The sequence below is a fragment of the Nestor notabilis genome, unplaced genomic scaffold (assembly GCF_000696875.1).
Source record: "Nestor notabilis isolate BGI_N333 unplaced genomic scaffold, ASM69687v1 scaffold6795, whole genome shotgun sequence".
Lineage (NCBI taxonomy): Eukaryota > Metazoa > Chordata > Aves > Psittaciformes > Psittacidae > Nestor > Nestor notabilis.
Window position 1 is genome coordinate 47,059 of NW_009927849.1, and position 12,749 is coordinate 59,807.

General features: G+C 42.2%; 1 protein-coding gene across 1 annotated transcript; it reads right to left on the minus strand.

Annotated features, from left to right (window-relative positions):
- Positions 1-11,542: 11,542 nt before the first annotated feature.
- Positions 11,543-12,540, minus strand: FAM110C (family with sequence similarity 110, member C; the record flags this gene model as incomplete). The annotated part of the gene is made up of 1 exon (XM_010014249.1): positions 11,543-12,540. A coding segment is annotated over one exon (998 nt), but the record flags the coding sequence as incomplete, so codon positions are not given.
- Positions 12,541-12,749: the final 209 nt, after the last annotated feature.

Here is a 12,749-nt window from a genome sequence, read left to right on the forward strand (position 1 = left end):
TTGCTACCAGTAATTAATTCATTCATTCATTAAACACAGTAATTCTTTGAGCCTGAAAAGCAAACATCATATAAAGTCTGCATATAGTCCCTATGACTTCATTAAAATGATTCTCACATTAGGTTTCTTTTACCTCAGAAGCTCATCAGACATGCACAGAATAGTGGACCCATCCCAACTATGTACAAGGAACCCAAATACATGATCTTTTATTTTATTCCTGATGAATTTTTGTTGCCTCCTCCACACAACTGAAACCCCCATCATTATAGCTACATCTTCTTTCCAGAGTCTGGGAGCTTTCCAGTTCACCTCATCCCTCGTGTTTTTAATTTTTTGAGAATCCTTCTTGAACAGAGTTCATCTTCGCCTCCTTGTTCAGCTATGCTGGCTTTGCTTTTACTTCTGATGGATTTTCTGCTATGCAGCACACTTTTTCCTATGAAATACATCAATTTATGTCTGAATATTTTTGTTTCCATTTGATTTCACTCAGAGCCACCCATGTTTACTTCCTGCTCTGATAGAATTTGTCATCTTTACTTTATGTTTCATCCTTTGTCATAGTGACAAAGGTGTAATCCTGACTGTGCAGACACCATCAGTTTGTCTCCAGCTGTGACTTTGAGGTTAGTCACAACAAACAGAAGTGTTAGGGAAGGCTGTGAAGGCTGGAGGAAATGGCCATCACATGGTTCTTAATAAAGGTAATATTTGTACCAGGCAATGTTTATGTTTGCAGTCATGGCCAGGACCTTGTCATGCTACATACTATACACCTACATCAAAACATAGCATTTACCCACAGACAGACACATCACACACTGTAAGTTTCTCACAGCACTCCTGCCCGTTCCACTGAACTGTGAACTTGGATGAAAACCAGGCTTGAAGCAAAATGTAAAGTGGAAAACTGATGTACTTCTGTGTGTTGTTCAGATTCAGTAACTGAACAGTCCTAAATGTTTGGATGCTTTTAATCTGGATCATAACTTCATTTCTAGAACCATGAAAAAGTTTTCTTTGAAAAGAAATATATCTAGATATATCTCAAAAAAATACATATGCAGAAGAATGTTGAGCAAAATCAATAGAAATCAAGCACAGAAACCCTTGGTCAGTGTTTGTTTTAATTTAGGAATGAGCTAAATCATTTTAAGCTGGACTCAAGCTGGAAACATATATTTGTAATCTATTTAGGACAAATATAGGATTGTTTGAAACAGCAGAACATTCACTTAAATGAAAAGAAACCCTGTCATCTATGTGTGTAGGTATGTATTCTACCTACGCAGTAGCCATAGGCCTTGAAGCTGATACAGCTATCCTTGAGGTGATAACCTCCAGTGAGTGATTTTAGAGTCCAGGTCAACCACCCTCTCTTCGTAGCAGGCCCCCTTTCACAGCAGTTTCCACTCCTTCATCACCTCCGGCCACATGGAAAATAACCTGAGAAGATGCCCAGGGAAGTGCTAAATCGCTGAAGTAGGACTGGAAGTAGCCAGCATGTGTTATTTTGCACTTTGGCACCCTTCAGATGCTGGATCTGCAGCTGACAGTAACTAGCTCAACTGTAAGGACGTTGCATCTGATAGCAGGATTTCATTCGGTGGCTACATCTCAGCTAAACGAACATACCAGAGCTTCAAATCTTTTCAGCTGCCTTTCTGTCCAGCTGAAATCTGTGGCAAGTTGACTTCAACTAAACACAGAGAGGATTTTTGAAGTACAATTGTGCATACGGAGGTTTGCAACATTTTTAAATCAATTTTATTTTACAATTAAAGTATTACAAATGGATTTAAATCCATAGTTGTAATTAAAATGAGTTTCCCCTGCCTCCCAGCTGCAGGCAGAATCTGAGTTTTATTCTGTGAGGAATCATTCCTTTTGCTATTTACTGCAATCTTCCCAGATCTTGCCAGCTCTGCTAAACCACTAGATATGTTGTAAATGCATTTCTTAGTGTTCTCTGAGGAAAGTGGGCTGATAACTTTGGAAGCTCTTTTTCATGTTTGATTTATTTGAATCTCTGGGTAAATATTCAGAGTGTGGGATTTACATATTAAGTACATGACGAAAGAAAGACAGGAAATATATCAACTTACGTAACTTCTTTTTCCTTGTTTCCTAGAATTTTGTGGGACAGAATTTTTTATTGCACCATATTATTTTTTTCCATAAGAAATCTGCCACATTATCCTATGTATTGTAGATTAATCAGCAGAGTTAGATTTTTATGTACTCCAGCACCTGTACAAATGTTTTACATATGAGGACTGTTGCTAATATTGGCCTCTGTCCTCAGGTAAGACAAGATGCTAACATAATACAAAACACACTGATTTATTTTGTAAATAGCTGAATATCAGGAGAATTTATTGGTGATAGTTAAGATCAGGCACAGGTAGCTGCAAGAGGGATTTTAGACAAAGTGGCCATGAAAGAAAACCATCCCATTGAATAGTACATGACAAGACTTTGTATCGGCAGGCAGGGAAGAAGTCCTTTTACCATCCCATCACTTTGTTTCTGCAATGGTTTTAGGGCAATACAAGATGATCTATGTATGTCTCATGCTCTGGAGGAATAAGCAGTCTTTCTTTCAACAACTGTAGGGTAGTAAAGTTATATGATCTGAAAAAATAAAAATTCAAGAAAATTGGAGCCTCCAGATTATTAGTCTGTTTTGGAGGGTTACATTTGAAGCTTATTCTCAAAAATTACACAATTTTCAGCCTCTTCATAATAATTAACATCAAGGAATAGAATCCTTTTCTGTAGCAGGGAGAAAGAATGGAGACCTATTCTTGCTGCTGCCACAGCAGATGGAGGCAGTTCTGAGGGAGCTCTTGTTTAATCCAGTAGATGCCTGGAGGGTCATCTCAGGTTGTGTTTGCAGGTGAACCTGACAGACTATATCACTTTTTGATGATGGTTGACTTTAGTGTGTGATAAACTGCTTCTTAAATATACTTTCCTGCATAAAATAAATGTTGAGTGAGAGCTGGTCCTCAAGAAATGAGGAGCAAGCTGCATCTTTCCAAAAAGTTTAAAAGATACTTCACTGTGCTGAGTCCCACACAAAGCTGCTTCAGGTACATTTCTTTCTTCAGTCCTCTTGCTGCAAAGCTTGCTCAAGTCACTTTAACTGGCCTGATGTTCTGTTTATTTGGCCACACTGAAGTTCCTAGAAGGTTTAAACTATACTGCACTGTGAAAATATTTGTGGTTTGGCATTTGATTTTTTAGTAGCTGTGCTCAGAAGCTCTTTGCAGACAAAAAGTGTCACACCACAGCTATAAGAAACTTACCATCTAAAAGACCTGAAACTAAGCCAAGGATGATGTTACGAACAGGTATCAAAGAGGAAAACAATGAAAAATGGTATGCTAAGAAGTTATGCAGGAAGAGCTATGTACATGAAAAAGGACTGGAGTGTTGGTCTCTAATCCAGTAAGCCTCTGCTTCACTATGCAACTCATTCATTTCTTGACTGTTTGCATGCTTAGTTTTTAGTTTCCTTGGGGTAGGGACAAATAAAGATTGAGCAGAAGGATGGAAACATTATTCAGAAAAAAAGACTGTAGGATGAGGGCAGATGGAATAGTGCCTTGTGTAACATGATTGGCACATGAATGAGTTCACTGGAAATGTAAACACAGAAAGGGACTATTGGAGAGGGCATAAGATGAGCAATTCAAACTGATGAATAAATGCGGAAGTGGTTAAGTCTTCCTACTCAGTGAGAAAAAGTGATGTAAGAAGAGGTTGGACAGGAAGGAGTAAGAGCAGCATTCCCCTTAGCGTGCTCAGCTGTGCCTGCCTCCTTGTGCACGAATCTAAGTCTTGGCTCTGGTTGGTTCAGCACTATCTCATGTTGATCATCACCTGATGAATAATCGTGTGGTTTTGTGAGTAACTCCTAATGATTGCTACCCTCTGGTTCTAGCTACAGCTTATGAAAAAGAACATAAAATTGGTGCTCCTGAGGGGCTCTCGATTATTGAAGTGATCTGTGAAACCCAAACAATCAAAGCTCTGAGATAATTTATTTTAAGAACAAATTAAATTTAAAAATTTATTTATAAATATTAATTGCTGAGGCAACACACAAATTGTCACCCCTTTCCAGACTTCGTATCTTGCACTAATACCAGTTAACCAGGGCTTGTGTGGGGAAGGCTACATGTCAATGATGATAAAGTTGCTCTTGTATTTTTGTGGAAGAGCCTAATCTGCACAGCAAGCATCAGTTAGCTCTACCTCCAGCTGTGTTCAAATGCTGGGCAGTGAAACACTTGTGTCTGAGCAGGTTAGACCACACCAAAATGATAGTTATGCAACTGGAGTGCATTGGCCTGTGCTAAAAGCTCACTGTATGCAACCATTATTTCTGCTGCTTTCTTCACAAAATACACGCACTGGGAATTAGCATCGTTTATCGAATTCTTCCTGTAATGGAATCCAGTCAAACAACAGCTTGCTAATAAGATTCTGGAGATAATGTTTTTTTCCAAGGAGATCTTCAAACTCCCTGCTGCTTTGGACACTAGCAGTGATGAATGTGGTATTAACTGCAGCACACTGTAGCTTTTGACAGTGAGTAAAACCAAACAAAATACTGAGGTCTAGAAAAAAAAATGCTACCCTTCAAAAATAAACTGTCCATCTTTTCAGCTATATTCTGAAATGAAACGTATTAGAATACTGTGGAACTGACCTAGCCCCATATTTCACATTTACTGAGCTAACAGTTATCATCCCACCTCCTTACAAGATTCCCTGGTTAAGCTCTGTGCCAGGGGTCTGGCTATGGCCCAGGGAACCATTGCGCTTTCAGATGTTCACAGTCTGGTATCAGCTGCACTTACAGAGAAATTAATGTCCTAATGAGATTCTAACTTTAAAAATAATAGTACCCTAATAGAGACAGCAAAATAAAAGTAAGCTTTAAAAAAAAACAAACATGAACTTTCAGAGTGATAATTTTATTTGTATGCATTCAATAGCACACGGGTTCTTTCACAGGAATATAAACATAGCAACTTAGAAACGTCCATACCAGATCTAACCAGTACTCCATTTCCAAGGATTTAAAAGCAGATGTAAGAAACTTCACAGGAGGCAATGACAGGACAACCTGCTCCCAGGAAAAAGTTTCTGCTTAATCCCCATCATTGTAATGTTTGGCCCATTTTACTAAACACAAGGGTTCACATCCCTTAGAAAAGTAATATATGTATTATAGAACAATCTGTATTTCTTGCTTATAGATTTCTGTACAGTAATATTTACAATATATTGCAAAGATTACACTCTCTCTCTGATGCCCTTATTGCAAATACTTGCTTCTAGGCTATAAAACCCAGACTTTGCACCTTTTGCCTGTTACAGTACAGCCATGGACATTGCCCTCATCACAGCACTGGAGCACCCTGAAACACTTGAGTAGAAAGAGCACTTAGCAATGCACGCTTGCACTCCATTTGATGCTTTTAGTTTACATGATTCTAGTCAAACAAAATAATTCCATTTATGACTTGCCTTTGCCCTCAGCCCCAGTTTTAGGTTTCCCAAAAGACTGGAAGGAAAAGACTTTACACGTAACAGTAACAGGAGCTCCTACTCTTTGGAAAAAGTACTGAATTACCCATTCCCAAGATGTACAGAGAAAGAAGGACTGTCATCTACGGTTGTTCTGGCATACTGGGAAAGGCAGATTATTGGCTTACCCAGAAGTTATTATTAAATAAAGGGAATCTATATCTTATCAGCGGATGATCTTAGATGGGTCCAGATGGTCTCTGAAGTAAATGATACTTGGGAGAACTTGGGGTTCATAATGGAGTTTGAACAAAGCCAGGGAAATTTTACCACACATCAGTATGGAAAGTCACGGCAACCCCACTGTACTGTTCATAAAGACAAAAAAAGTGGTTAAACAACATTAATAATGGGGCCAGCTCTGATTTTTCTGACCTCTGCCATAAAACCTTCATCAATTTTGAGAAAGGCTGACATTCAGTACTTTCAAGCAAATTAAACATATTTCTAACATTGAAAAATCATGACCAACACATCTTTCATCTTAACTTTTGGGAGCTGTTCAACTAAAAGAGCAAAAAAACCCAGAAGTTTGACATTGAAACCAAATTTTTTCTTGAAAACAAAACAAAATAATACTCTTCAATGGCAGGGCATGTAACACAAAACATTTTTCTTGCAGCCTGAGCTGTCTACAGTCATCCATATTTTTAAGAAAAGCAGTCCTTAGCTCTGACAAATGCATATAAATACTTATGTAGTACAGCACCTTGCAAAGTGAGCATGAAAAGAACAGATACGCCAAGTTGTGTTACTGACTAATAAACCTAGACTGCATCCCTTAAAAACCTGCACCTTAGGTGCACAGATCTTATCATATTAGCAGCATCTTGGGTTGGAGTTTTCTGGGAATCATCCTTTAATAATAATGTAACAAATATACACATAAATTTCATTATTTAATGAAAATATCCCTATGTACTACTTCCCTTTAAGTTTGCAGAAGCTCACTCATGTAAACTATTTAGTTTTCTCCCAAGTGGAAAGCAGGTTCAACAATTATTTTATCTGGAATTGTTATCCATCCATCTCAACAACTTCAGACATGTAGACCTTAGTACATAACACTAGAAAATGAAGACAAATGCCCTGCATTCCCAGACCATGTCTGCAACTGAGAACTGACAAGTACATTTAACAGATATAAAAATGGAACCCAGACGATTTTGCTGTGAATTTAACTGATATCGACTAAACCGCGTGATGAGCACCTCAAGGGCAACTCTTCCAGTGTGCAACGTTGGCATAGGTTACTCCTACCCTGATGCTTACCCTCGCCCTTTCTGCTCCTCCAGATGTATTTACTGACAGTGGAAAACACTTAAGAAACACAGCTCGAGTGCTCACTTGAGGTTGGTATTCACCCAGCTGTGCCAACAGCTGTTTTAGGTCAGGAGAGGCAGTGGTGGGAGCTGCCATGGTGCAGGCAGGAGGAATGTGGAGAATGAAAGTTGGTGTTTCTGGACTCCTCACACTGCAGATTTGGCAGCCAGGTAAGTCAGGCTCCAGGACTCCACATCCATGGTAACACAAAGTAAACGTTTAACCTCTGCAGGACCCCTCAGGTCAAGTCACTGTTATGCCAGCCGTGCAGAGATCATAGAGGGGCATTGGTGCAACTGAAAGGGGAACTGGATTTGGCTTTGACTCTTTCTTTTCTGGGGAGAGAAGGGGGTTGCATTTTTGTGTGGTTTGCAGTGTCCACAAAGAAATGCTTTGGTGCAAGACATTTTTTAGCAAGCAATGACAGATTGAGGTAAATCTCTGAGGCACTGCCAGCAAATTCCATGAGTTATTGTAGAGGCCTCATTCACTACACTGATGATCTAAAGTACTTTTTATCAGCTTTTAAAACACATTTAGCTCAGCCAGTCCAAATGACGCATTTTACTGATGATAGTGAGTAAGGTGCTGTCTACACTAGGCATTCCACTCCATCAGGACATTTAGCTGGCACTGCTGTGCCCTAACACGACTTCTTGCCTTGCAGCGCAGGGAAGCTGTCCTGCACATCCCAAGCACAGCCCCTACTCCAGACCCATGCTAGGGAACTGTGGCCTTACATAGCCTGGAATGCAGTTTCCTAAGCCCACTGCTCACTCACAGTGCATAAAATTAAATGTGCTAAACCACAACCTGCCAAACCTTGCAATGTTTGCAATGTCAGAGTTGGAGACATATTGCAAACAAAGCGGAGAAGCCTGTGTACGTGTGAATTGTAGCAACTGTACTGCAGCAAGGCAGTAACAATGCAAAACCCTCCCTTATTTTTAACTACCTGTTTCTTGGAAACCTGCTCCTGAAATATTTTGGGCAGGGTTTTAAAGGCTACTCCCCACTGGCTTGAGCAAGCTGTGTGACAGAGCAAACTAGATGGATACAAGGTACTCCAGTTTGGCTTGAATACTCTCAGAGAAAGAGAGGATTGGCAGGGATTTAGCTTACAAGGTGTTTGCCAAGTATCCCAGATAAAGCTGCCACAGTTAGTCCTCACCAGCCAAACAAATGGCTAGTGATATCAGGATGAGCCCTGGTCAAACAGCCCTGGCAAGACAGAGCCTTTGAACATCGGGGTGGAGCCTGTCTGCCTGTAAGAAAACGCCTGACCCAGAGGTCATTGCCACTTCATTCCCACTTTCTCCCCCCATCGCTGTTGACAAATTCATTGCTGGAAAGAGATGGATGCACAACACAGACCTTCTATCACAGCCCAGACTGGCATCCTGGGGCAGTGAGCTGATACTGAATGTTATTGTGTATGGCAGCTGCTGCCACACTTTGGTTTTACAGGAGCTCTCATTTCCCGCTGCCTTGCTGGGGCACAGTTCACAATCTCCGCTTGTCATTGTGCCCTTAGAAGCTCCTGTGTTTCTGGTAAGAGGAAGGGGGGTGAGGGTAGGAGGCAATAATGAAATACGAAACTTGGACAAAGCATTCATGAGCCAGATGAGGGAAGAGTTTCTTCCTATGTCTGGTTTTGTTCAACTTCCAAGTCAAGGATTCTGAAGAAAGAGAAAAAAAAGTGTCATTTATTGTTTATCACATCAGAGAAGCATAAGGTGGTGCTCTAAAGCTTTTATTCAGCTGCTTATGGCTATTGCCAACATAGTAAATTCCCCTGCCAGGAGATTTCCACTTGAATAATGAACATCCATATAAGAAAGGTACTGAAACTCGAGGCTGAATAATCTTGATTCAACCCAGGAAGAAGGACACAGAGTGAGCCCCCTTCTCAGAGACAGAGGAACTGACACAGAGAGGTGCTAAACTGCAGAGGTGAATCCAGGCAACATCCCACCGAGGAGCAGCAATGCCCATCTCACAGAGGACCTTGGTTTTCTGAAGCTCTGCAATTATCACTCTGATGAAATGTGTTAGGGAACCTGATCCTTCAAATAGCTGTTTTATTTACACGGTGCCTCACCAGGTCCCAGAGAGCTTATGAAAAATTAATTGGAAAACATAAAATATGAATGGAACTATCATTGGCCCATAAAAGCCCTGCAGTTCTTGAAAGATGTTTTACACATAATGAAGGCTGGATTTTAGAAAACAGGTTTCTGTCTTTTTTTCCAACGACGGTGCAACAATTTTCAAGCCTCTGTGTAAAATGAGGAACCTTCACGGATGTCCCTGGGAAAGTGAGGCACATTGCTACCCCATGCAGCACAGGAGTCCACTGCCCATAAATAAACAGTAAGCAAACTAAGCAGAGCCATATACATAGATTTAGTGACAACACATGATGTTTAACTAGATGCTGCATTGTCAGAGTAAGTAGGGCTGAAAGAAAAGATGAACATTCGATCAGAGTTACAGGACTCATCCTGAAATCACATGGTGATAACAACTCTCAGCTTAAATTCTGCCCAGCAAATGCCCTGGTGAAGCACCTCCTCTGCAGACTGCATGCTCCCTGGGGTGGTCACCAGCATCCCCTGTCTCAGCTGCAGCATTGGACACACTTAGCACTGTGCAAATGGATGGGGAAAGGGCCAACTGCTCCCTCCTGAGCAGGCTGTGAGGTGGCAACTATGGTTCTAGCCTGGATCCCATGCTCAGCAAGGGCATTCAGGAGCAAACAGGCTTTTATTTTGTTTTCCTTCAAGGAAATATGGTTGGTTCTGTTACATGGTTTCTGCTTGTGGTGAAATCTGCCTCCCATCCTGTGCATTTAGCAAGGCCAGCAGCTGCAACGAGCAACAAACTTCACAAACTGCCACCTACATTGTTTTGTTTTCTGTATCTCCCTGGCCCTTTATCAAAGAAGGATGAGTAAGGAGAAATTATTAACTTCAGGAAAGCCCTGTCTTCTCTCCAAGGCAATTTGGGAAAGGATCTGTTACATAACAGCGTTTCTTTAAGCTGTCAGCTGGGTACCTGACAACCCTTCTTATCTACAAGGGCTTGAAATGTTTGTGTGAAAATGGCTCTCCCTGCCCCCCTTTCTCTTCCCTCAACTTGCAGGAAGAAAACAGGCATTTGAGAAAAAAATCCATTTTTAAATGTGATCCAAATTTCACATAATTAAAACCGATTTAAAGTAAGTACATGGATTTTTGCATTATATAGATTAAAAGAATCAGGAGTGACAGCCCCACATCCACATAGGAAAGAGGCTCAAGCACTACATTTCTCCATATTCATAAGGCCCACAAGCTCTATCAACAGCTGTATCTACACTAAATGATGTTCTTCTTACGCACCAGTTACGAACTGTCAGAATCCTTCATATCAAGACCTACTCATGCAATTTTTAAATGCTACACTGTGATTTGCGGTACTTATCCTAAGGGCTTCACATATTGGAAGGAGAAAAAAACTGTTATCTTCTAGATCATCAATAACATAGGCTCCATGAATACAGTTCTTTTTCAGGAGATCAGATTGAGAATAAACACCGCTTTTATTATAACCAGGATATCGGCTTTCACCAGGGCTATGTTTGTTCTGCTTCTGCCTGTGAAGTAATTGATTTCCAAGCCTAGATGCCACACACTTGTATTAATTATCTCTAGTTCAGAACAGTGAAGTATCCCTCTAACCAAGGCAAACAGCACAACCGATTTCCAGCTACTGGTGCCAAAACGCACGGCAAAACCCACTGCAGAGGAGCCAAATCCACTATAGGCAAACAGGACAGAAAACAAAAGCCTGTGAATGCACGGGAGCATTTCACCTGGAGCAAACTTTTATGGTCCCAACAGAAAGCTGAGGAAGAAATAAGACTGCTAGCAGGAGCACCGACTCTACTTTGCCTTCCTGATACTTTGGGGTGCCTGTGTGTAAAGGGGAAAGGCTTGTCTCTTAACATTGTAACTGCTTATGTGGAAAGGAAATGAGAGGCTGAAATATTTTCTTGCTTTGTGACCCCATCGCTTTCCTAAAAAAGAAAAATGATTTAATGTCTCTTTCATCCTTCTTGCAATACCAAGACAATAGGTGGGCATGTTAAGGAGGGGAAAACAGTAGCAGTGTAGTGTGAATACAGTGTACGCCTAATTAGTAATAGTTTCAGTTCTGTCTGCTAGCTAAGCAACTGTAATTAAGGGTTGAATATTCTTCTAAGTTTTTTTTTCTACCATTTAACAGAGCAGAAATCGGAGAAAACAAGCTATTTACAAAGCAGGAATCTGCAAAAGACAGACATCCCTCATAGACACTTGGCTCTTTAATTTCATGTGGGGGGTCTGATGTAAACTTGGCAAGCTGCACACATGTATTTGTTTGTATTTTGTAACAACAAGTATTTCTGCTTTGCAAAAAGGCTGTACTGGAATACATTGTATACAAAACAATTTCCTTCAGCCTTCACAAAGACTAAAATAAACCAAGAAAAGCCAACTGCTCGCTAAAGAGGAAAAAGAAATACATAAATCAATAGGGTGAGGCTTTGCACACACCTTTAGGCTGCAATGCACGCTGGAAGAAGCCATCATGCCAGTTCCTGGATCACTTTGTTAGCCTCCTTGGCTTTCTTACACGTGTACAGCCATTTGATTATCCGAGCGTTGCGCTCAATCACGGAGGTGCTGCTCGGGACCTGCTCTGTGAGTTCATCCTCCAGCAGCCCCTCGTCTCCGCTGTGCCTCGTGAAGTCGCTCTCGGACGTTGCCACGCTGATGCTGCGGATCTTGAAGGAGACGTTGTCGGACACCACTGAGAAGTTCTCTCTCCCGAGATCCTCGATGACCTCCTGATCCAGGCCACAGTACTTGAAAAATGTATCAAACTCCGAGAAGGACTTGGAGTAGCGAGAGCTGATGTCTGACTGGGAGCGATGGAGACCTCTCCTCTTCACCTCCTTGACCTCCTCGGGAGGTATACTCAGTTTTGGGGGTCTCTCATGCTCTTTTGTACATACCCCTGGTGCTTCGGTGCTCACAGTGATGGCTTGCTCCACTCCATAGTTGCTCAGCTCATGGTCACTGTCTTTTGCTGAGAGAGGCTCTTTGCTCTCGGTGGCTGTGGTGTCCTCCATGACTCTGGGCATCTCAGGGGAAGCCAGCTGCTTCTCCTTTACAGACCCTTGGAAGATCCTCCTCACCAAGCTCCCCCGTGAGCTGTCCTGGCTTTGACCTTTCCCGAACTCGCATTTCTGGCGGTAAATCACCAGGGAGTCTGGCCGCATCTGCCTCCTGGGGGTGCTGCGTCTGGCTATGGGGGGGCCGTGCTGCAGCGGGGCCCGGCAGGAGTACACCGCCTTCGCCAGCTCCAGTGGCTTCGCGCCCTTCCCTCTCCCAAAGTCCCTGCTGGGTTTCTTGCTCTCCACCGAGCAGGTCTCGCTGCTGCTCTCCGAGGCTGAGCTCAGCACGATGACGGGCTCCTGCGTGGTGCTGATTACCCGCTGGCTTTTTACGTACTTGGCCTTATCGGCTACCTTTCCCTGCCGGGGTTGCCGGCCTCCATCTGCCTGCGGAGGTACTCGGGCCCCTTGTTGAGGAGCCGCAGGGTGAGGGAGGAGTGCAGGTCGGAGATGGCGTGCATTCTCACGGCCCGGCGGAGTTCAGTTGGCATAGCAGTTCCAGGGGCGCGGGTCCTGCTCCCAGTCCTGGCAGGGAACGGGGGAAAAACAAGAAAAACACCGTAAAAAAACTCCACTAAAAGAAAGGTAAAAGGCAAAGGGTCGAAGACAGCGCGGG